Source organism: Watersipora subatra, chromosome 1 (assembly GCF_963576615.1).
Source record: "Watersipora subatra chromosome 1, tzWatSuba1.1, whole genome shotgun sequence".
NCBI classification, from domain to species: domain Eukaryota; kingdom Metazoa; phylum Bryozoa; class Gymnolaemata; order Cheilostomatida; family Watersiporidae; genus Watersipora; species Watersipora subatra.
In genome coordinates this window covers 24375411-24402096 of record NC_088708.1, presented here as the reverse complement: position 1 = coordinate 24402096, position 26686 = coordinate 24375411, and the positions used below count along the sequence as shown (strand labels likewise).

Sequence of the window (26686 nt, the reverse complement as noted above, 5' to 3'; positions counted from 1 at the left end):
AGTAGAACCATTAAGTTGTGCGCATTTCACGAGAAAAACAATGAGAAATGCAATATTAGCAGTCAAATGGCACTGCAGTGCAATAGGATAACTGCAATGGTAGCTGTAATGTACTGGGTGTGGGTGTTATTATAGACAACAAACAGCAATAATGAAAGGAAAATATTATATGTTTATATCTCTCCCCCTGCAATAGGAGAAATGCAATATTGGCCAATATTAGAAGTAAAATGCACTGATATTATTAGAATAACCAATATTATTAATATAGTAATAATATAAAACCAATGCACAATTCTGTTTAAATTTCAAAACGTCATAGCTAACAATATCAAGCAGTTGTGATATTTATATAGATTTTTAAAAAATCTGTACTACATAGTCATTGTTCTGTAGTCATCCAAACTTATAATTAAATATTGTAATATCTCATAAGAATCGTTAGAAAAAAATATCATCGTCATTTCCTTTACTTACACTGCGTTGGACATCAGTTAGAATACCAAAGTACTTGAAAGTGTCTAAAATGTCAGTTACTTTGAAATCGGCAAAAATGAAACGATTTCAGTACTCTACGTTAATTACAGAAACCTTCGGCAATTCGACAATGCTATAGACTGGTGAAATGTGCACGTTATTCTTTCGTGAAATGCGCACGACTTAATTGTTCTATTCTCTGTTGCTCGGCGTTTCAATTTCCGGTCTTGATATTAAAAAAAGTAAGGCTTAGCAAGTTTTAATAATGATTTTTAGCCAAATTAATCTGTCTATTTGTGTATAATCCGATCAGATGGGTAAGTTTTAAGAATATGTCGACGGTGTACAAAGACTTGGTAACATATTTAAATAGGTTTATATGTGTTTTGTATCGTTATTATACTTTAACGACTCTACAAAACGATGGTTAAATTTGTTGATGAGATTTCAAAGCAAGGGTTTGAGACGTTGTTGATGAATAATTTTCGTAAGTTGTGTGCACATGCATTTATCATAAAAACTCTCAAACTTCGCTCCCACTCGTTTGGTCGTGGGATAATCAAATTTAAATAACATGATTTAGGTGCAAACATACTATTTATTTTATAGTTCTGTTAAAGGTAAATTAAAAGCCAGGTTTCACCACTAGCAATAAATGGAGAAGAATTACTTTGAAGAATATGTTTAGCTTATTTGAACTCAAAGACAACAATGGCCAACAATGCTGTCTGATTCATCACATATCCATCTCAGACATTTTTTTGCGTACATTATACGATGACACCTTAATTTCTTTTCGTAAATGCTGTGTATTATTTTAAACAGCACACAGCTAATCCTCAAGTCTTACCTCACCCAGCTCTAAAAGATATGCCGCTGCCAGCTTAGTCTAATAGAACGTCGCAAAAAAAAATTGCAGCTTAATGCATTGCATGCATCTCTGTCCTTCAACGTTTTATTCGCAATTATACCCCAACGAGTACTCATTCTATACAAAGTGCTGCATGCTAATCTTTATTACCCCATGTGTACATGTCATCGAAATGAACCAGCGAATCTTTTCATTACTCAATCCCAACTTTAGCCTCTGACCAGATACTCATATATGTACTAGACAGAATTCCACTTTGTCCTGTCTAGATGTACTACATTACATGCTAAGATTCAAGTCATAATATACTGCTAGCGCTGGAACTATTAGTACTACTCCTACTGCAGCTGGTACTACTACTACATCTGCTATGACTAACATACCTGTTAATACTACTGCCACTACTACTACTACTACTGCCACTACTGCTACTACTACCACTACTACAGCTACTACTAGTACTAGTACTACTACTACTACTACTACTAGTACTACTAGTACTATTAGTACTACTATCACTACTACTATACTACTACTACTAGTACTACTATCACTACTACTAGTACTACTACTACTACTAATACTGCTACTACTAGTACTACTATCACTACTACTATACTGCTGCTACTACTACTACTACTACTACTGTTACTACTACTACTACTAATGCTGCTGCTACTACCGCTATCTTTCCAAATGCTATTTTATCTACTACCACTATTATGACTACTACTGCCTATTACTGCTATATATATTACTGTTACTATTACTGCCATAATACTATTACTACTGCCGCTAATGCTCCTACTATTATATACCATTACTACTATTGTTGTTTTTAGTACTATCACTACTACTATTACTACCCTACTAATACTACTTGTACTTATGCAATTTAGTTTCACCTTTGGTGTTGACTCTATATTCGCAGGTGTTACTACAACTAATTTGGACATGCTCTCACAGATAGCTGAAAACTCGCAGACGCTCACGGGCATGGCGATAGGTGGCCTTATCTCTGGTGATGGTCTGCCCTCCACTACCATCAACCTCGACTCTAGTAACACCTTTAACTTTGTCAACATCGACTCACTGCCGGGAAACATGAAAGGTAAGTTTTACAGTTATGATTTTTTATTCTCCCCGTACTTTTCAGTCAGGAAGCACGTGGACAGTTTACTTAGTTTTTACTTTAGATTAAAAACATCTGAAATAGAATTATGTGATTTTTGGTATTAACCAGATCGGTTCTTTCTGGTTTGTCAATTGCCATTTATTTTTGTGATAACTTCTTTTCCTCTTGCAAAGCAATTGGAAAATCTCTGATTGGTGCACTGGCAATAGACAATCTCTGATTGGTGCACTGGCAATAGACAATCTCTGATTGGTGCACTGGCAATAGACAATCTCTGATTGGTGCACTGGCAATAGACAATCTCTGATTGGTGCACTGGCAATAGACAATCTCTGCTTGGTGCACTGGCAATAGACAAGTTATACTTACCAGATGGTTTCATAATAAGACTCGATGGCGTTAGGCGGAGAGTAGGACTTTTAGTTTTAATTTCTCCACTTTTAGATGGTGCCATCGGTGAGTACTTGTTTCGGGTAGAGACATCTGATGGTACTAAGACTCCAGAACTCCGATGCGTGCAATGGGTAGATGGGGAGGATGCCGATTTCTATAGTGCTGCCTCTCAGTCTATGCCTTGCCCTACAAACATTTTCAGCATGTTCATAGAATCCATGTGAGTTAGGTATATCTTCTTGAGACAAAAGGTGGAAGCTTATTATCTAAATAAGTCTTGTTATTGTCATGTGTAATACGCTATTCTACTTTTTAGCATGTGTTCCTCGCTGATTCTTCAATGTTTGCCTTTTGTTTGTTAGTCTTTTTTTGTTGGTCTTTTTTTGGTTTATCATCTCTGTGTCCAGCTGGAACAATTAAAACTTAGTAGCAAAAAATCTGCAAGGCGCTGGAATTGAACTCGCAGCATTCAAACCGCAAGTCTGCAAACTTTCGCACATATAACTATCTTATCTATCCATATCACAACTGCACATATTAAATATATACTTTTTATTATTAATTAATATTAACTTTCACATTTTTATTTTTTAAAAGCCATTTTAAAATTCATTACCTTGTTTTTTTATTTGTAATTTTCAAATGTGCTGTTTCAATTCAAATTTCAAAACGCCATCAATTTCCAGTTCTTTCTAAGGAGTACGCTAAAACTGTAAAAGCTGAAAACTTTTAACGTGTACAGTTGTTGTTGTGTTATTTTGAGTAAGAATTGCCTTTACCTTCTCTCCTGTTCAATCAGGCAAAGTAGTTTTGCGCGCTTTACTGCTATACCTTTGTATAAGTATTGACAGGTGATAGTATCATCATCTTCAAAGTTTTGATGGATAGCTCCTGCTGCAACAGTAACATTTTTTATATCTATGCACACTTCTATATAAATGTAGTCATTGTTATTATTGATTCAACATATTCGTGACTTTTATTTCCTTTTTCCAGTTTGTATTGTATCAGTATTAAAGTTTGACTTGCAACACAATTCACATTACAGTTATTTGGTATCAAAAGATTCACCATGTCTTACTCAGCTGTGTTGTAGGTGCCAAATACGTGGAAATGTGATTAAAATCTCTTAAAAGCTCAAAAACAACAAGCCGCCGTAGATTGGAATCTCTTTATTTATCTGGCGTATTCATTACAGTGTGGTTATCGTCTTGTCACGTGATGTTCTCACGTGAATTGAAAGGCCAATAAAAAGCTCAATATAAACTTATCGTAGTACTAGTTTATGACAAACACTTCGGGTTTTACCGAAGACCCCGTATCAAATATAGATGCTCGCTACTTTACAGTTTTGTTTCGGCTTGGACTAATCGTCAAGTCGTAATCTGATCATGTGACCCAATACTTTGAAAATAATTTTTGCGGCACTTTTCGATTATCACAGGTAACCAACAGGCTCGTCATGATTATCAGACAATGATATGTACTCCTTCGAGCTAAGGTTCAAAAGTTTAACGATTTTTTACGGTAAGTTAAAATATATCAGTGCTAAAAGTGACAGCATTACAATGACGATAACACAGACGCATAAGAACAATAAACATGGTTTTATTGAATGCGTGAAGTATATTTGTGAAAATATTTCGACGAATAAGGTTGCATGAAAGTGTAAACAGAAACCATCTTGTAACAACTACGTCCCATTTGAGCTGTTTTGGAAAGCGAATCCAAACTATGGCGGTCTCGTGTGGCTGCGATTAACTGTTCGTTTTTAGCTTTAAAGAGCTTGTAATCACATTCCCACATATTTTGCACCTACAACACAACAGAGTAAGACATGGTGAATCTTATGATACCAAATAACTGTAATGTGAATTTTGTTGCAAGTCAACCTTTAAATTACTTTTCATTGTAACCATTGTAACAAAACAGACTATCTAACCATTACTTGCTAATTATTTCAGATTTAAACACCTTTGCAGTTGTTTTAATTTTTTTCTCAATTTATTTGAACTGCATAAAACACTTTTCTCATGATATGAAGTTTACAAATTATAATGGTAATTGTAGTATATGTTGAATAAAAATAAATTTTCTGTGCAAAGACCTTTTATTACCTGGGCAATGCCAAGCAATAGTCTAGTAATCCGTATATATAAACCCCAGTCTGTCTGTCATTTTTCGTTCATTTGTCCAGCAATAGTGCTAAAGATTTAAATAGGGATATCCATTTTGCAGTGGATTTGCCCGTGTAACCTCTAGGTCTGCAAGCAGATATTTTATCTGCTAAGCCACACAGATAATTGCGATACCATGGAATGATTGTGCGCATAGTTGCTACAATAGTTACAATACACACGCCTAAAGCACTTGAGAGAATACCATTGGTTATTACTATCACGCTTGGAAAGCATGATTGATCATTATACGTAACATAACAATTGTTAGCTGGCTTCAGACATGCAAATGCTTTTATTACAGTAAAGATTTAGACTAGCTTAAGTTACTAGCTTAAGTTACCCAAATCTGTTGGGAATTTATTTTATTACTTGTGCAACGCCGGCGTTCACCTAGTCTTGTATATTAAGTGCTTAATTACTGTAAAGAACCTTGTGTATTCTTAAGAAAAGCTAAATGAAGCTTTCTGAGATGTTCATCTTCTGTATACTTCCAAAAGACTTTTATTTTAAAAGAAACTTTTATTTCTTATTTTTCTTGACAGCTTTGGAGGGTACCGGTTTGAAAGCTTTGATTGGACGTTGCTAAAGACTTGTTTCCGCAGTTCGTTTCCCCGGGACGACATAGTGCAGCGATGCTGTTACATTGACAGTTTCCGGTCTATTTTCAATGGAGTTCTCATCTCTTTCCCTCCACATGGTGGATATGTGTCCAACGTCGTAAGTCTTTTTCATCAACTCTTTCACATCAAACTTTAGATATATAGATATTAACTTTGTTTACACAGGTCAAGGTCATTTAAAGCAAACTAGACCATGGGACAAAAACAAAAAAACTAAAGTAAATTATGTGTATTGAAAGAAAAGCTCTTTTTGTATAACACTGCCCTATAATGTAAATTGGCAATGTGTTAGTGTCTGGTATAAGGTGTAGTGGTTTGGGTATGTAGAGATGTAATGGATGGTCAGATTAGAGATACAACTGGAGTACTTTAAACAGAAAATATCTAAAAATATATTTAGCTCCTCAGCGTTAAGGGCATTTAGACTCTGGTCATAACTGTCCATATCAGGTAGCATAATTCTAAAGCATAACCTTGACACGTAATAAAAGTTTTCATGACAGTTTAAATAATATCCTTGTAGAGCTGCTAGCTACCTTGTAGGCAAAAATACCACCAACACTAATGATCTCCAGGGGCATGCAAGTTCTAAAACAAAAAATTTAAGTTAGCCTGTGATTCAATGTCTTGTTTGAGACATTAGCACACTACAATAACAAAATGATGTGTTTTTAGAAGCCCTGCAACTAATGAATGCTCCAACTCTCTAGCTTTGAACTTTGCTATGCCTGTCACACAATTTATGGGACTTTCTCTATTGGTAGGCTCCTGCAGCTCAAATGAATTTGATTTTTAAAGAACAGCTGCAGCTCTAAAGAAACTTAGTCAAAATACAGTCAACTCAAATGGCTGTGCTGCCTGTACAATCTCACGATCATACTGTTACAAACTGACACAAACCTTGACACTTTCTAGCAATTACACATACTAGTTCTTTGTCAACTGTCTTGGTTTGAGCTCACTGTACAGCCAGTGAGAGTTGAAATAGTTGTCTCACTGTACTGCGTGTACAGTTGACCTCAAATATGTAAATGCATAAAAATATGATCAACTGGAACGCTGATATTGAAACACTTTGTCTGTACATGTATGTCGTATACCGCTACATGCAAGTAATGTAAGCTGATATACATTATTTAAGACTAGCACCTGGCAGCCTAGCGTGATGTGAGAGATGGTCAGATGTATTAACTGTGTGTACAACTGTTCTGAAAATGCTGTGGGCAGTTGATGGGTGCAGTTGCCAGAGTATTGTTAGAGTAAAAGTAAAAAGTTTGAATCATGAATGATGCAACCATTTTTCCAACCTTCAATCAAGGCGTCAAAAGACGGGCGGACTTGGCTCTTGTTATAGTTAAGACTAACTGAATACCCTGCGTTGCATAGGTAATGAAAATACAGCTCATAAACATTACATTACCTTACTTACTAAATTACCTTCACACAACATTACCTGCAATGGTTTTTAAGTTATTTTTATTACCCGTGCAACGCTAGGCATTTACTTAGTGAAGCCAGCTGGTAATCATTACATGTGACACAACGTCGTTATACGTATTTTAACTGATGTAATGAACGCCTTCACCATTATTGATTACTGTGCTCAGTTGAATGCCGTAATCTAATGGATAAGCTTGATGCCTTCAATCCTGGAAATTTTGAGAACAAATCCTCAGCACAATAGATTTGTCGTTACTAGGACTTTTTCGCTGTGAATGAACAGACACTGAGATTTATATATATATATATTTATTATATTTATATGATATTATTATATATATATATATATTAGCCAATCTAAATGATTAGCTTATTAAAAATCAATTTACTGATAACATATAGGTGAAAGTTTATGATATACTACTATTGTACTGCTAATAACTGTTGAGTATGTCTGAAACAAAGATGTAAAACCTAACAAGGTAAAATACTTCTCTGGTCAGATCATTATGTAGTGTATTGATACAAAAGTGTTTGCTTTTAAATATTTTTATTAAGAAACGCTTTTCTAAAACTACGCATAAAAAGATTAACTTTACTTTTTATCTAGGAAAGGACAATTGTATTCTAACAGTCAGGAGTGGTTTTCTTTCTGTGTGAGATTTTTACACCCAAACTGTAACTGTACAATCTCTCTTACTGGCGCGTTGTTTCTACTTTGCTGTGACATACTGTAACTAATGACTGGCAGAGGCTGATTATAGCATCTGAAAGGCATTGACGTCTTCCATTATTGATTTTCTATAGCAAGAGTGGCAATGGGAGCAGCTGTGATTAAACGGCTAGTAGTCTGTAGTGTATAGTGGCAGGTCAGTGGTTCAATCCGCATCCCGGGATGTTAGGAAAAGCATCCGGCCTTGGATTTCTGCTGAGCCTCAAGATACACTGGCCATGCTGCCAACCTAGTTGATGGCCAACTCCACCACTCTTGCGCAAATGCACTTGTTTGTTAGGTTTCTCATGGGAGTTCTCTCAAGCCGTCAGTTACCCCCTAAGTGTGGACCTGCACCAGATAAACAACTGTATTGCATTTACCTCACTCACTTTATTAGAAAGATTAGCTGTGCTACCCGGCATTGCCCAGGTGCTAAAAAAAGCCTTTGGACAGAAAATTAATTTGTATTTAACATATAACAACATTTGCCATTCTAACTTTCAAACTACATATCATGAGAGAAGTGTTTTGCGTAGTTGAAATAAATTAAAAGAGGAAATAAAAACACCTGTAAAGGTTTTCAAACTTTGTCAAACAACTTTTAAACTTCATATCATGAGAAAAATGTTTTGTGCAGGTCCAATAAATTAAAAAAAAATAAAATGAATATGAAAAGGTTTAGATGTAAATGTGAAATAATTAGCAAGTAATAGCTCAATTAGGTCGGTTTTGCTACAATTACAATAAAAGATGATTCGGTAATGGTACAATTAATACGAACTGAAAAAAAATCCTGAATATGTAGAATTAATAATAACAATTCTTGCACACAAGTGTGTGTGTGTGTATAAAAAAGTTACTGTTCTACCAGAAACATCCATCAAGACCTTGAATATGACAATACGGAGACAATATAATTGTTCGCGTGAGAAGAATTGGCCTTGACCCAAAATATAGTAATTGAGCCTAACGAAAAAGATTTCTTAACAGGGGCATCGTAACGCTTGGCCGCATCGGTAAAATAATCAGCGTGCGCTATAGCTGGACGCACATACAGACGACATACGACCAACTTTGAGAAATATATACCGTACATTGTATATAGATAATTAGTTGACTATATAATCAATTATAATAATAGATAACGGTTTTTAATAAATATCATTAAAGACACAATAGGAACATCATTCTATTTTAGAATTTAGAGGCAGAGGAAGAGACAGCATACGATACTTGCTGTAACCAGGCCAACATGTGTAGACTGTTCTATGGGGTGAGACCTTCTAATGATGGCAGCGGATATGAACCACCTGCTTTTTGTAAGTTATATTTTTGTTTCTTAGCCAGGCCTATCTACGGTAAGTAATAGGTGTATCTACGGTAAGTAATAAGTGTATCTACGGTAAATAATAGGTGTATCTACGGTAAGTAATAGGTGTATCTACGGTAAGTAATAGGTGTATCTACGGTAAATAATAGGTGTATCTACGGTAAGTAATACGTGTATCTACGGTAAATAATAGGTGTATCTACGGTAAGTAATAGGTGTATCTACGGTAAATAATAGGTGTATCTACAGTAAGTAATAGGTGTATCTACGTTAAATAGTAGGTGTATCTACGGTAAGTAATAGGTGTATCTACGGTAAATAATAGGTGTATGCGTATAATCTATGCTGTCTATGGTACACAAGTAAATACAGGTAACAGTTTGTGTATTTGCTCAGCTGTTGACATTTGACACAATGAATAGCCCTAAACGTGCCAGCATTTAGATTTATGTTACCTATCGACTGTCCCTTTACCTTTAATAAATGTTGTTTTCTCTTTTCAATTTAAAAACTTTTAATCTTTTTATTTTAGAATATTTCTGTAAATTTTGGAATTTCTGTAATTTAAGCCATTGAGAGAAACATTTATATGCAGAGAAATTGGAAGAAAGAATAATCTTTCCGCGTTATGCCAGAAGCTGTTGTAGCTTAATGGTTTTACAGTTATATGTTACATTGATATGTTACAGTGATATGTTACAGTGATATGTTACAATGATATGTTACATTAATATGTTACATTGATATGTTACAGTGATATGTTACATTGATATGTTACAGTAGTGATATGTTACAATGATATGTTACATTAATATGTTACATTGATATGTTACAGTGATATGTTACATTGATATGTTACAGTGATATGTTACAGTGATATGTTACATTGATATGTTACAGTGATATGTTACAGTGATATGTTATCGTGATATGTTACTGTGATATGATGACCAACATACCGTAGTGTATTTTATAGACAATTCTAACCTCTGCTGTAAACAACTGCCTTATGGTATCTGATAAGTTCTAAAGCTATCATTATGTTTGGAAATGCATGGGGCCTAAATAGTCAAATGCTGAGCATAACGTGATTAACAGGGCCATGGTTTGGAGACCCGCACATTACAACATCTGATGGACTGACATACACTTTCAATGGACTCGGGGAGTACCTGTTTACCAACATCGATAATGGAAGTACTATCATCCAGGCTAGAACAGAGAAGGTTGTGTTAGATGATGGAAGTAAGTCTAATGTAACGATGTTGCTAGGAGGCTGTAAATAATTTGACTCTGATACATTGGCGAAGTTGTTTTGAGAGGCACGCTGATTGTTATTCATTCCAACAACATTTAAAAACAAACTCTAGTTCTATTGCGTAATGTCTAGATTTTAAATACTAACAACCCGAACTCAAGACATGCAGTTATGATTTGATGCATCGACATAGTTGCATGAAAGTTCATTGACTTCGCAAATTACCCCCAAAAAAAAACTTGTGGGGTAAACTACTAGCTCAATAATTAAACCGTTTCAGCAAAGTTCACAATGCTCTATTTTTAATAAAAACAGAATTTGTCAAAGAACAACCAGTCACGAAATATTAAGTGTAAGATATTATTTAAGTAGTAAGAACAAAGTGAATCAAATAAAAATCAGCAAAACAGGAGAGCAAGTTAATAGGTTAAATATGATCCAAGATTTGAGTACATATGTAGGTAAAATAGGTCTATAACTCCCAAACTGTAGGACTCAGCAACTGCCTTACATTATATTGTAAAACAGCTCAACTTGCCTTGCTCTGTGTAGATCCAGTGACTGAATGCTGAACTTAAACAAATGCTGCGGTATTTATTCTGTTTCTACTATTTACAGGAGGTTAAAATAAGTCAGGGCATCATTGGCTAAAATAATTAAGACGTGCGAAAAATTACATCATGTGTTAAAAGATTCTGCGGAAAAATTATGACTATTAAAACTGCAAAAATAGTTATTTTTGTGGCTGGGTCTTGTATGAAATTGTCATTTCTGGCTTGTAATTTCTTGCTTCGGTCTGGTTTTGGTTTGGACGTTTAATGGAGGTAGTCCCTGAGTACCGTCTCAGGTGTGTATTTCGCTGGGTATCCTTTATTTACTGGATTTGGTCTCTCTTCTAACCCTTGGTCTGGTAGCTCAAGTGTTTGGAGGGATGGATCTTGTAACCGCATATGATATAGTGGAATTGCAGGTTATGGTAGTGTTGGCTCTCACAAAGTTGCAGCGTGTATAATTTCCTAGCCATGGGAATGCTCCTTTATGTGTTGGATAATTAGGTTTTCATAAGTCGAGGCTTCTCCAGTTGGTGATTAATTGCAGCTTGTTGTTTCAGAAGTGTACTGCTTTCTTTTTCAAAAGCTTATGTTTAAACGTCAGCATTCCTCAAAGCCGACGAGATTGGCAGTATATGCCCTCTTTTCCAAAAGCATGCTTATAAGACTAATAAAACAAATATTGTGAGAGAATCTCTGGTCATATCCCTTACACCAACAAGCAATATTTGTATGGGTAATAAAAAATCAGCTTATAAACATTACATTACCTACATTCCCTTACCATATACATTACATTTCCTGCAACTGTTTACCAACTATTTTTATTACCCGTGCAATGCTAGTCATTCAGTCATAAGGGTCATATTCATTACATGTGATGAAGTGTCATTATGCGCCTTCTAACTGATGTAAAGAATATCTTCACTATTATTAATTGCCATGCTCAGTTGGACACATGGTCAAATGACTAAGCTTTCTACCACTAGATCTACAGGTCCTAAGATGAAATCCAGTGTTATACGCATTTTTCATTGTTAAATTTTAATTTCTATAGCTGGATTAATACACACGCAAACACGCACGCATACGACACACATATACAGTAAATATATATATGTGTGTCATATGTATATATAAATACACATATATTTATTTATATATACATATTTATGTACATATGCATATTTATATATACATATGTATACATAACTTGCTGTAAATATTACGTAAACAAACAGACATGGTATAAGAATGATGTGAGCAAAGTGACATTATGACCATGAGATAAAATGTTAGACCAAAGATCACATTATTTTCATCGGAGAATCAGTCAATAGCTAACTTTTCCTGCAAAATTTTAACTAATTCTATTGCAGTGTTTGTACTAGTTCCTTAAGAGGCAACTTTGTCATGGCTGCTTCAACTTGCTAGTAATGGATAACACTTCATGGAAAACAATATGAAAGAAATTGGAGTTGATTTAGCTATGCGACGACTATTAACTTAAAAATAAAAACTAACAGGTTGTTTGTTGTCTGATTGCCTGTGAGAAAACTTTCTAGGTTACTTAAAAAGAGTTTACAGTCTTTGAACTGATGTAGAACAGAAATGATCATGGTTGAATGCCTTTCCTGCCAACATCAATGATGCTTGCAGGACATTACCCATCGACCTACTGGTAATATGATGGTGCACTACCCACTACCTACTGCACTATGAACCACCGACCTACTGATAATATAATGGTGCACTACTCACTACCCACTGCACTATGACCCACTGACTTACTGATAATATGTTGGTGCACTACCCACTACCCACTGCACTATGAACCACCGGCCTACTGATAATATGTTGGTGCACTACCCACTACCCACTGCACTATGAACCACCGGCCTACTGATAATATAATGGTGCACTACCCACTACCTACTGCACTGTGAACCACCGACCTACTGATAATATGATGGTGCACTACCCACTACCCACTGCACTATGAACCACCAACCTACTGATAATATGATGGCGCACTACCCACTATCTACTGCACTATGACCCACCGACCTACTGATAATATGATGGTGCACTACCCACTACCTACTGCACTATGAACCACCGACCTACTGATAATATGATGGTACGCTACCCACTACCTGCTGCACCATGACCTCTGACTACTATATACCTCTTTGTTACTTGCAGCCCATTTGTAGCATTTGATTGCACACTACTACACATATATAGGAGCGAAAACACATCTGATGCGTGGTTTCCAGATGTTGCCTACAACATTCTGCTTTGTAACCTTGCTAACAGCTAATTCTATTTTATCAATCAGAGATAAGTCCAGTTTATTTACCTTTTTACAAGTTGTATCAATTAGTTGGTCAATGTATATGACCTACATACCTCATATGTAGGTCATATACATGAGTGTACAAGAACTTTTACGTCCAATTAAGTACAAATCCCACTAAGACGAGTTAGCAAGCTTCCAATATGTGCTACTTTGTAGGTTTTGGGCAAGCAACATATTTTAGCGCTATCTGTGTAAAGACAACCGGCCTGCCCAAGGTGCAGGTTCAGTTAAATCGCAACAACAACCTGGCTGGGGTTGTCAATGAGCTACAGCTGATAATAGATGGTCAAGAGACAGACATTTCTCTCATCGAGCAGGACTCGAATGTCACTCAAACTATCACTGGTGTAGATTCTAGCCTTATGTTCAAAAGAACCAACTCTAGCCTAACTGTGATTTTCTCATCTGGAGTTACCGTAACATCAGCAGTCGCCCATGTGAGTATCAGCCAACAGTGAATAGAAGCATCTATAAAAATAGCTGTTTTGCCTTACTTTTACTTAGAATAATAATAGGCTTTGCTTCTTTCGGCCATCTTGCATTGTAACTGTTAGTTGCAATGTCTGTTGTCAGGTGTAACTGCAAGGTTTCAGAGAAAAAAAGATAACGTTTACACAGTTTTCTAGAAAAAAGAACATTTTTTATATTCATTACTAGCATAACTGTTGTAGAAGTTGTCTGTTCTTGTTAGCTATTAAAGGGGTTGGTTCAAGATATATAAAGTTTAAGCTGAGAAGCCATCTTATATAAGCGTTGAAAGGATGTATGTCTACGGAAACTTTAACTAACTGCTTTGTTTGTAGAGAATGATTACCATCACTCTGGGATTGCCGAGCAGTGCGAAAGGAAAAACTATTGGTCTAACAGGACTCTTTGACGGTGACCAATCAAATGACTTGACATTCCCAAATGGCAGTGCTCAAATCGCTGTTGATTTTTCTGAAAGCGAAGTGTTTGATTGGGCCAGCAGCTGTAAGCACATTTATAATTTAAATATTTAGTGGTGTGCTGTTTGTCTGAGCTCATTTCCTGTCTACCAGCTAATGGATTTCTGTGATATAACACTGTCATATAGTATATTTACCATTTTTTAAGAAAATATACCCCATAAAAATGGCAAATATGCCATAAATGCAGTGGTTTGGTGTGCCACCAAGATTTGAGCGTATTGTATAAAGTTGTTATGTAAAACTGGGAGGGGCTGAGGTGTAGCCTCAGATCAATAAGCTACAGATTAGGCCTCAATTCAAAAAATATTTTCTTCAAAAGTGGCGAGGAAAGGGGGGGGGAAGCGTGGATCTGAGCTCTTTGCTCAGATAGCTCTCTTTATTATACCCTAGCTCTCAGTCAAACAAAAAATGCAGATTTGTCTGCTCCCCAGCAGGTAAATGCTTGACTGGGGTTTGGTGAGAACACCCTATAATCTCTTTTGACACAAATTCATAATAATACAGGTATGTGAGCCAATATTCATTTGTCATATCATTATCAAAAGTGGTCCAGCAGGGCTACTACTAGGGGTACTACCACAATAATAGCACTTTTTTCTGATTAGAGGTTGAGTAATTCTCCGAGTTTGTAGGAGAGATAACTTCTTATCACTACATTACTTACCTGTTAAATATATGTATATTTTAGTCAGCATTAGTGAGGGGGACTCCATCATGTACTACACAGACAACACAAACTGGTACACATTTAACAACAACTCATTCGTACCAGTATTTACTGATGACATTGATAATTGGGTCTGGTCATCTGAAGAGCTCAGGACATCAGCATATGCTGCCTGCAACAATGACACCGCCTGTCTGTATGATGTCTATATCACGGGTAGTTTGGATATTGGTTTGTCTACGAAAAGCACTGCAGAAGAAAGTATTGCTCAAAATGATGCTCTCGGTAAGCCTAAGCCAGAGTCTCAACGTGTATTAAATTATATAACTTTATTGTGATACTAGGAAGAACTTTAAAATGTGTAACACAGAGAGGAATGTGTTATTCGGTTATGATATATATATATGTATATATATATATATATATGTATATATACTAGATCAATGCCCGGCATTGCACAAGTAATAAAAAGGTTTTTGCAAAGAAAATTAATTTTTAATCAACATACACAGCATTTACCATTCAAACGTTTAATTGAAGGTGTTTAGTTTATTACTGTGTACTGTGTTTATGTCTGTGTAGTTCACACTGTACTGGCTGCTGCGCCTACGACAGATTTAAATTGGTTGCAATAGTCTTGTTGGTCATGTGATTTTAATCTTTTTATTCACATGTGGGCACAAATTTTTCTTCTGTTTGGTGTGGCTTTGCACATTTTTAGCTGCAGTGTCAAGCGTGAAGCCATGAAAAATTGGCATGTATAATAAGTATGCGCTCAGTTTATTCCATGGTATAGCCAGTTGGACAGTGCAGAGTATTGGATAATGCCAGTCTGCAGAACTGGGTGATTGTTGTTAAAATACGCTTCGCGTCAGATTTCTCCTTCTTAAAACTTGAATACTATAACTGGACAGCCGGGCAATATGGAGATTTATAGATATATGATGAGATATATGTATATATCTTTGCATCATTTCATATCATTCCTAATCACTTTCAGACAATTCCAATTACTACCAATCAATCACATTCACTCTCAATCACTACCAATCAATCACAATCACTCTCAATCACTACCAATCAATTACAATCACTCTCAATCACTACCAATCGATCGCAATCACTCTCAATCACTACCAATTAATCACAATCATTCTCAATCACTACCAATCAATCACAATCACTCTCAATCACTACCAATCACCCACAATCACTCTCAATCACTACCAATCGATCGCAATCACTCTCAATCACTACCAATCAATCACAATCACTCTCAATCACTACCAATCACCCACAATCACTCTCAATCACTACCAATCGATCGCAATCACTCTCAATCACTACCAATTAATCACAATCATTCTCAATCACTACCAATCAATCACAATCACTCTCAATCACTACCAATCACCCACAATCACTCTCAATCACTACCAATCAATTACAATCACTCTCAATCTCTACCAATTAATCACAATCACTACCAATCACTCTCAGTCACTTTTAAAACTCCATTTAAAGTAATTCAAGGTTAGACTGTAGGCTACTGTGTAATGCTCCATGGAGCTGCCAAAGTGCTGTTGCTCCAAATACTAAAAGACTCGGAGCACTCTATTAATTGCCGATACACTAAATTATGTTCTCAAATTGAATATTATTATTGTCTCCAATAAAATGTTGCCATTGCTTATTTACAGCTAGTACAATTTGTAAACATTACACTTTAATTAAAAGGAAGGTAATTACTAAATGAAATAATAAACTTTCGTAATCACAATGGCAAACTTGATTTGTTCAAAGCTAAGCTTTGTGTTATTATAAAGCATTAGGTTACTTGTTGTATCTGCAACTATTACTCTGTTTTTACTAAAATTGGTTTAATCCTTATCCTTTAACAGGCAATTATGCACCAGTCTTAGAGGGAGCTGACTCATTCATTGCCACAGTAGGCCAGGAATGGTTTTACACAGTTACCGTAAATGATAGCAACGGGGATGCTTTCACCATAGACACAAATGTTGAAAGCACAGTTGTGATTGATGGAACCCAAGTTAACATCACTGGAACTCTTAGCAACGTGACAGGCTTTTCCCTCATTGTCACAGCAAAGGTACTGTATCCTGTTTAGCTGAATTGTGCAAGTAACCATTGTATGGGAAGATAACTCTACAGATGCCAAACTAGATGCAAAAATTGTTGTTTTGGTGGCTGCATGGATGTTGGGGATCAATAGTACATGTAATGTTCCCCAATCTATAAAATTGGTATGCTTTAAGGTGCAGCGGTGGATTGGAGGAAAAATATCTCAAACACAGTATAAAGTGTTCATTATTTAAACATACCGCATTATATTTTTGTTCCGTATTATTAATATTGTGCTAAGATATGTCATGGCACAAGTTCGAATAGAATGCTTTCTCAATGTCTGTTTTAAAACTGCTCCCATTCCTGCCTCTTCATGACTACATTAATGGAAAAAATGAAACATCTGACTAGGTCATTTTATTAGCAGTTCGTGTAGCTGCATATTTTCATCTAAAGCTGTATTCATCTTGACTGAAGTTAAAATAGCATTCAAGTTTTATTAGTAGGTAACCTTTAGTGATTTCATAGCAATTTATATACTTACATGTAGTGTAAGTATACTTATATACTTACATGTAGTTATCAAATACTGTCATGTCTTGTGTTTGTGGCTAGTAGTTGTGTAGGCTAGTAGCAAGATAACTTGCTACTAGCCTACAGAACTGCAAACAATACTTGATTGTGTAGGTTAACTTGTCAAACAATGAGGAAGGCATCTACTTTAGTCTTTTTTCCATGTTACGTAGGATCCATCAGGAGCGGCGGGTACCAAGACTCCCCTAGCTATGATATGCAACTGTGCTAACGGCGGTGTTTGTGTTGAACTGTCAGAGGAAGAACAAGCTGAAATAGAAACGTCGTAAGTTTTTCTCTTTCTTTAGGACTATCTCTCTAGGACTATGTCTCTAGGACTACGTATGTCTCTAGAACTACAAACCAAAAGTTTTCACTTTGACAAGGAAAACTCTGTACTACCATTTTGCAGTTTGTGACATCAAGCTTTGACAGTAGCAAGTTGCATGGCTTTATTCTGATTACTTACAGCTCTGTTGTCCTGACTTGCATCTGCCCTGCTGGATACACTGGCGACCTCTGTGATGCAGACTTGAATGCTTGTGAATTGGTTGCCTCTCCTTGTTACCCATCTGTGCTCTGTGTGGACTTGCCTCCTCCTGCTGATTACAGCGGATACACGTAGGTTGCTCAGCCCTCTCTCATTTAAATGTAAGGCAAGTAATTTTTTGCAGCTTTCTTCAAGATGGATTTATCTTGTTACATTTCAGATGTGGCGATTGCCCTGCTGGATACACAGGAGATGGTAAAACTTGCACTGATGTTGATGAGTGTACAGAAGACGTCTGTGGTCATATCTGCATAAACTCTCCTGGATCTTTTGTCTGTGCCTGCAGAACTGGTTACACCCTAAATATAGATGGCTCTACCTGTGATGGTATGCTCTTAACAAATATATATGATTTCATGCATTTTTTGATAGTAAACAGTAAATAATTTTACTGTGAAAACTGGAATTTATTCTATTGTTCAGTTATTGCTGCTGCATACATATTAAAGTTGTCTTCTCTTGTTTTAGATATCAATGAGTGCCTCACAGATCCATGTCATCAATCTTGTAACAATACAGAAGGCTCTTATGTCTGTTCATGTGATTCTGGATTTGTCCTGACCAGTGATAACATCAACTGTGAACGTAAGTTTTGTATACATATATATATCATGTACCTATATACATATATTACATATACCTATATATGAGTATATGTATATGTAAATATATATATATCCCCCAACCAAACACGAGCGAAGCGATTGTTTGAGAGCTTTATGATAAATGCATATGGGCACACAATTCACGAAAATTATTCATCAACGGCCGTCGCAAACCCTTGTACCGAAATCTCATCAACAAATTAAACCATTTTTCAATGGAGTCGTTTAAGTATAATAACGATACAAAACACATATAAACATATTTAAATATGTTACCAAGTCTTTGAAAATTGTAGACAATATCCTAAAACTTACCCATCTGATCGGATAATACATAACTAGACAGATTGCTTTGACCTAAAATCGCCATTAAAACCTGACAAGCCTTTTTTAATCAAAATTAAGACCAGTCAACGAAACGCCGATGAAGCCGTGCAACAGAGAGTAGAACCATTAAGTCGTGCGCGTTTCACGAGAAGAACGTGCACATTTCACCAGTCTATGGCATTGTCCAATTGCCGAAGGTTTCTGTAACTAATGTAGAAGTACTGAAAAGTAATCGTTTCTTTTTTGCCGATTTTAAAAATAACTGACATTTTGGACACTTACAATGAGTACTTTGGTATTCCAACTGATGTCCAAAGCAGTGAAAGTTAAGGAAATGACGATGATATTTTTCTAACGATTCTTATAAGATTATTACAATATTTAATTATAAGAATAATTATTATTTTATAAGATCATTATAGAATTTAATTATAAGAATAATCATTCGAATTTATAAGATCAAAGTATATAGTGACTGATGGTGTGCAATATGTTACGGTTATTATATTTTTTAAAGATTTTGTTGATGATGCTACGGCTGTGCCCAAAATCGCAGTACTGCCAAGCCAGTTTTAATATCTGCAAAATTAAGTTATAGGCCTACACTTTCTTATAGATATACAGCTATTTCTATGACAACCAACTAAAATCTATTTAGATTTTTAAATTCAGCATAATCTTTTGCATATAAATACAAAAATCTAGATAAATATCACAACTTCTTGATATTGGTTGCTATGACGTTTTGAAATGTAAACAAAATTGTGCATTGGTTTGTGTTTCTCAAACTTTAGCACCAGTTTTCTCAGAACTATGTTTTTGCACTAATGGTAAACATACATTCAGTTTATTGACCATAAAATCTGCTGTAATTAAGCTGGAATCAATTTTTTTTGCAAAATAACTGAAAATTTTCTCCTTCTGCTAGTGTAGATAACTCTAAATCTTACACACCCAACTTAACCATGGTTTCTGTGATCATGACCCATTTCTTCACTTTGGTTACAGATCACTGTCAAAACTATTCTACATTCAACACAACCAACTTTCACACTGTGTATATTACACCACAGCTTGCCATATTTCTTCTAATATTGCATTTCTCCTATTGCAGGGGAGAGATATAAACATATAATATTTTCCTTTCATTATTGCTGTTTGTTGAACATAATAACACCCAGTACATTACAGCTACCATTGCAGCTACCATTGCAGTTCTCCTATTGCACTGCAGTGCCATTTGACCGCTAATATTGCATTTCTCAACCAGCAGTACCCTTTCTTTTTTACAATATCACTTTGGCCGGGGGCTGTATGACAGGGGAATTTCTAGTATTATATATATCTATATTTTTTATATATAAATAAATAAAAAATAAATATATTTGTATATATAGTATATATATCTAACTGCGTTTGCAATCTTTATGAGTTCTAGTCTAGCAAAATGTGGAATTTTAATTACAAAATTTTAATAGCTATAGCTGGACACAACGAAAACAGAAAACAGATAAAAAACTTTGAGAAATACATATCTATATATATTATACATGTATATATATAAAAATGTGCAGTATATAAATGCACATTAAAATCACTAGTTACAGCTGACTTACCTAGAAAGCTTTTTGCTTGCTGGAAATCTACATTGACCCAATTGCTTAAAGCAAGCAAAATACAAACAACAACATTTTTTAGCTTTTCTATCACTACTTAATGATTACAAAGTTTCATGAAACTATATTTATGTTTATGTGTCTATGAAATAAATTGTCTCTTACTTCATGTTTTAATAGGAAGTTCATCTATAGAACCTAAAAAATAAATTAAAAATGTCAAACTTGCATTTTTAACATATAAGCAAACGTGTCTTTACTGAATACTCACAAATGTTTCTATCCAGTCATAGAAAAACGTTGAAACAGCACATAAAATTTTGAACTTTTTAGCTGATAATCCTTGTGAAGACCCGAACCCATGCGATGCAACAAATGGCTACTGTAACACGGTGGGAGACAACAAGGAATGCTCATGTAAGAAAGGCTACACACTCAATGCTGATGGATCTACTTGTGACGAAATAGACGAGTGTCTCCTTGGAACACACCACTGCGCTCAGGTCTGCAACAATACTGTTGGTGGATACACATGCAGCTGTGAGTCAGGATATAGCCTTGCCTCCAATGGATTAGACTGTGATGGTAAGTTGTGACTGCTTATTATTTTTTTTACATTGCTTGACTAACTGCATTTCATGTTAAACTCTTATAATGACTCATGTTTTAAGTTAAACTTTTATAGTGAGTCACACCTTGAATAACCATGTTTTAAGTTAAACTTTTAGAGTGAGTCACACCCTGAATAACCAGGTTTTTAGCTGAAAATGAATCATACAAGAGTAAAACCAGTTGATGCCTCTGGTATCTGTATTTAATTAGAGAATGAGTTTAGATCATCATTAGCCGATTCTACCAAATATAAATACGGATTCTTGCTAACGAAGAGTCAAGAACTCAGAGCTCTCAAATCCAAGTCTTTAAAAACTGAATGTTTCGTGCAATGCAAACACCATTTTAAACATGGCTATGCTATTTTTTGCAAATGACTCTTTCATGTTAAGGCTGCTTAAGTCTGTTAGGTACCTTTTGATATGAACAAATGGTATGCGTGAATTCCAATGTTTATTTCAATATGTACTCCCTTTGTATCAAAAACTGATAAAAAAAATGAAAACACTTAAAGTACTCGTCTACTCGTCGTAAGTCGTATCTCCAATCAGCCTGACAATCCATTACATTCCTACTTGCCCAAACAAGCCTTTAAACCTTATATAGACGCCAACATTTAGCCAATTCCTATTATAGAACAGTGGTATGCATAAAGGTATGAGGTAGAGGTATACATAGAGGTATGCATACCTCTATGCATACCTCTCTTTATGCATAGAGGTATGCATAAAGACCTTTTTAAATGCACATAGTTTACTATTTTTCTTTTTCTTTTTTTATTTTTGGTCTAATTTGCTCCGGCATTACGGCACTAACCCGTGTAAATAAAAATAACATTTATCTAGTTAACATTGCCTCATCAAAGCTGATGTTTACATGTATAGCAATTCGTTATCAGAATGGACTCAGACACATTTAGCACTAATCTAGTTTATAACTTTACATTACTTTATCATTCCCAAACGTCTGACCATTTATAGTCAATCAGACTCCACTCTCTAAACATCTACCTGATAGCGGCGTATTTACTCTTATAATTACTAGACTTGGTCTCCTTCATATGAACGCATCACTTAGTGATCACAAACAAACACGCATGGACTATTTCACCACACATACAGAAAGTGCAATATAGAATATGTTTACAGATGTGAATGAGTGTGTGCAAAGCACCTTCTCTTGCCATTCATCACAGATCTGCGCCAACACAGCTGGGGGATATGAATGCACTTGCTCTTCTGGTCAAATCGCTGTCAATGGAACTTGTCAGAGTAAGAAACTATTTGTATGATAATAACATGTTGGTTTTTGATAAAATTTTAGCTCGATTCGCAAATCCTTGCAGTCTGACTATTGGCTGTCTTATAGAACCACAGGCTAGTTTAGCAACAATATTTTTAATAAGTTTTCATGCCTTAACTATGACTAGCAACTGAGTTTTACGGGAATTGTACTGGACCAGGCTCACAGAGAACAAGAACTTGCAAATGAATGTCAGCAGCAACTAACAAACTAACACAGATGTTATGTAGTAGAATAGGATATTGGTAACAGTGTTATAGCTGACACATGCTTGGAGTAATGACATAAATTAGCAAGTGGCTTACAAGTACTATGTACCATAATACAACCATAGCTTTTGTTATCCAGACATTGTCTACACGGACCCTGTTGTAATTGAGAGCCCTGATACACCGATTGACGAAACATACAGGACTAATGCAGTTAGCTTCTCCTTCTCAGGATTGGCCATTTCTGAGGTATCTTATACAAGAGTGACAATATCTGATATCTAGTGTATTACTTTCTACCTTTTAATAGATTCATCATAGAAATAAGGTTTAATTATTGAAAAGTGTGATTGTTGAGATTGGCATAAATTGTCCTTTGTCTCCCCTGACACTCAGTAATAGTTGTTTGATTATAAGCTATACCATATCTACATTGTGTTCTTATTATTATTTGTATTAAGTACTTTATCCCTTTCACTCTTTGTTTCCATGCATTTGTTATACTGTTTGCACCAAAAAAATTATGTCACATACTGTTTTCACATTTTGTTTAGTTTCACTTAAGTTAGCATTCACCATTGTTGGCTTTCGGGAAGGTAATATTTTACAGTAGTGTTGATTATATAACAAACAACTTTTTTATATTGACAACATTGAGCCTGAACAGAATAGATCAAATGCATTGAACACGAAATAATAACTCACCTTTTATCTGTTCCAGTACACTGTGGAGAAAGAAATCACCCTGTTTACGCTGCTTGCCAGCTCTGCAAACACAAAATGCACTACTAGCTCTTGCTGGTCTAGGAGGTGGGTAACAACTATCAATAACACTACAAGGATGATACAAAATAACTTTTAACCAGTTGAAGCTTTGTAAATGTGATGTTTTCGAAACTTTCCTACAGAGTATTTCTTACCCAATATTTTAGTGTCTGTAAATGAATGTGAGGACCATTGTAACAAAACGTACCTACCTAGATTCTGTAGCTCTGTATTTAGGGTGTACAAGAATGTAAGTCTTTTGGTCATAATACTACTGAGTACTTTAGGGTAAGTTTTAAAAATTACAAATATTCACATTTTGGCAATCAAGTTTGCCGTGCTGCATTAGTAAGCATTCTCTCTACACAAGGCAAACAATTTATTAAATATATTTGTTTTGTTTGGTACATAAGTAGTTGATAAATTTGCTGTATTGTTGAGTAAGTTGTGAGTTCAATGAAATAAAAGTTACTCGCGGTCAGATTTGGTAAAAGTAGACAACTTCTGTAAGGCTGAGTTATTGCATTGTAAATTCTCAAAACCTTTATTGAAATATCTGGTCCAAAATCAGCCTGGAAATTTAAGCACCTACCGATGGTTGCTTAAAGGTTGACTTGCAACAAAATTCCCATTGCAGTTATTTGGTATCAAAAGATTCACCATGTCTTACTCTGTTGTTTTGTAGGTGCAAAAGATGTGGAAATGTGATTACAAGCTCTTAAAAGCTCAAAAACGAAAAGCCGCCGTAGATTGGAATCTGTTTATTTCTCTGACGTAGTTATTACAGTTTGGTTATTGTCTTGTCACGTGATGTTCTCGCGTGAATTGAAAGGCCAATAAAATGCTTAATATAAATCTTATCGTAGCGCTAGTTTATGACAAACACTTGGGGGTTTTACCGAAGACCCCGTATCAAATATAGATGCTCGCTACTTTGCAGTTTTGTTTCGACTTGGTCTAATCGTCTAGTCGTAATCTGATCATGTGACCCAACACTTCACAAATAATTTCTGCAGCACTTTTCGATTATCGCAGGTGACCAACAGGCTTGTCATGATTATCAGACAATGATATGTACTCCTTCGAGCTAAGGTTAAGAAATTAAACAAATTTTTATGGTAAGTTATAAGATATCAGTGCTAAAAGTGACAGCATTACAATGACGATAAAACAGACTCATAAGAACATGCAACAGACGGCTGCGATTAACTGTTCATTTTTGATCTTTAAAGAATTTGTAATCACATTTCCACATATTTTGTACCTACAACACAACAGAGTAAGATATGGTGAAGCGTTTGATACTAAATAGCTGTAATGTGAATTTTGTTGCAAGTCAACCTTTAAAGCAAGATTTCTCCTTGCTTCAAGGTTTTCTGAGAGATGCGCATTCTGACAGGTAGAGGAAGGTGAGCTGTGTGATGCGCCATAGCAAGTCTTTCTTGTGAACTACAGGTATATTTAGTGCATCAAAAACTGTTTATCTTCTGTTGTCAGGAAAAGGTCAACAGGCAGTGTGACCTTCTACAAGGAGCACTTTTCAAGACTTCCTGGATATCCGCAGGAGAATAATGGAGATTTAGACATGGTTATTTACAGTCTTGTACCAGGAAGTGGGGTGCTGACTAGCGAGCTACTGAAACAGGTTGTAGAAGATGCCGCTGCCAATATCACAGCTGCTATTGGTAAGAGATAACAGTATAAGCAATGCTCAACTTAGATAAATTCCAAGTATAGTTTGATATCATTTTATTGTACAGCCTTTTAAAGACTGCTGCGTGTAGTTTATATGACATCAGTGACCTGGCTGCAGAAGGTCGGTTTTTATTTCATATTAGCATCTTATCATTAAAGTCTCTGTGCTGAAGGTTTAATTAAGACTATACTTTGGATGATAAAACGTTGTATTAATATTACTCAACAAAATGTATTATATATTATATATATATATATTATATTATATATTTAATAAATCATGGCGGAATAATTTAACAGCTCTTGTTTTTAATTAGTCAGCATATGTAAAATACGTACAATATGTAAAATATATATCATTAGTATTGCTACAATTCTACCTAAAAAATTCTACACTAAAAATATAATTTATGGTAAAATAATGATAATAATACTAATAACATAAACAAGAGAAAAATATTTAGCTAGAATTCACTACAAATCTGTTTTGCGCAACCGAGCTCTTTATGCCACAACTAGTAAAACAGATCAGTAGTGACTTCTAGCTAAGTATTTTCTCTTCTTACCTCTATTACTATTGTATTAAATTTATAAAAAATGTAATTAGTCTTAGCGAGTCAAGTTAATTATAACGACTTATTCACAGTTTAACCATCAGACTGTTTTAACAGGCGCAGATGTTACTAACATCGCTCTGCATGTCACACCAACAACAACAACATCCACCGCTGCCGTGACAACTACCCAGACGGCAGTTGAGACAACTGTATCCGAAGCTAAGAACATGTCTGGTGCTTACATAGCTATCGGAGTTACTGGAGGCCTCCTTCTCATCGCGGCTGTTGTTGTCATTGTCATGATCAAACTCAAGAAAAGGTGGGCTTACAGGCAGCCATAAATAGCAATATTCTGACTAAACTAATAAAAATGGTTTCATCCTCAAGGGGTCTCTGCGTGGAAAGATATGTTTTTGCTAAATCAGTCCACGACTCAGATTTTGATGAAACTAGCCATGGATTAAGTTTTAGAAAACTTTCTCAATAGCTTTATATAACATTCAAACAGCAAATCTAAAAACTCATGTTAATCTGAGGCCAACGATTCAATACAACTGCCCCAATTATAACTTTCGCTCCAGCTGAAGAGCCATAAACATGAGAGTTGTACACAAACCATTAAGCAATGGCAATGGTGTGTCCAACACTGAAACTAAAATTCTTAAAGCTCAAATTGATATTAAATGCAATTGTTCAAATGGGCAATTTTTATAATATTGAAATTTTATGCATTTAAAGTTTAATGTATTTTTATACCAATTTTGTTTTTAAAGATTTAAATATGACTATGTGTAATGTTACTAAACATATCTACGGCAAACATTTATGTAAATGTGGT

General features: G+C 35.3%; 2 protein-coding genes across 2 annotated transcripts in view; one reads left to right on the top strand and one right to left on the bottom strand.

The window, feature by feature from the left end:
* LOC137397436 (small ribosomal subunit protein uS5-like) overlaps positions 1–26686 on the bottom strand; it is a 476780-nt gene that overhangs the window by 220422 nt on the left and 229672 nt on the right. The gene's annotated exons all lie outside the window — the stretch shown is intronic.
* The window catches only part of LOC137385448 (mucin-like protein), a 36544-nt gene that overhangs the window by 6513 nt on the left and 3345 nt on the right, over positions 1–26686 (top strand). The window contains exons 7-25 of the mRNA XM_068071913.1: positions 2280–2459; positions 2928–3096; positions 5599–5773; positions 9030–9150; positions 10260–10406; positions 13489–13769; positions 14136–14304; positions 14971–15234; positions 16851–17062; positions 17784–17896; positions 18082–18231; positions 18321–18487; positions 18629–18745; positions 21042–21293; positions 22469–22591; positions 22971–23080; positions 23553–23641; positions 25094–25281; positions 25963–26167. Of these exons, the coding sequence (XP_067928014.1) occupies positions 2280–2459; positions 2928–3096; positions 5599–5773; positions 9030–9150; positions 10260–10406; positions 13489–13769; positions 14136–14304; positions 14971–15234; positions 16851–17062; positions 17784–17896; positions 18082–18231; positions 18321–18487; positions 18629–18745; positions 21042–21293; positions 22469–22591; positions 22971–23080; positions 23553–23641; positions 25094–25281; positions 25963–26167 (3232 nt within the window). The remainder of the gene's footprint in view (positions 1–2279; positions 2460–2927; positions 3097–5598; positions 5774–9029; positions 9151–10259; positions 10407–13488; positions 13770–14135; positions 14305–14970; positions 15235–16850; positions 17063–17783; positions 17897–18081; positions 18232–18320; positions 18488–18628; positions 18746–21041; positions 21294–22468; positions 22592–22970; positions 23081–23552; positions 23642–25093; positions 25282–25962; positions 26168–26686) is intronic.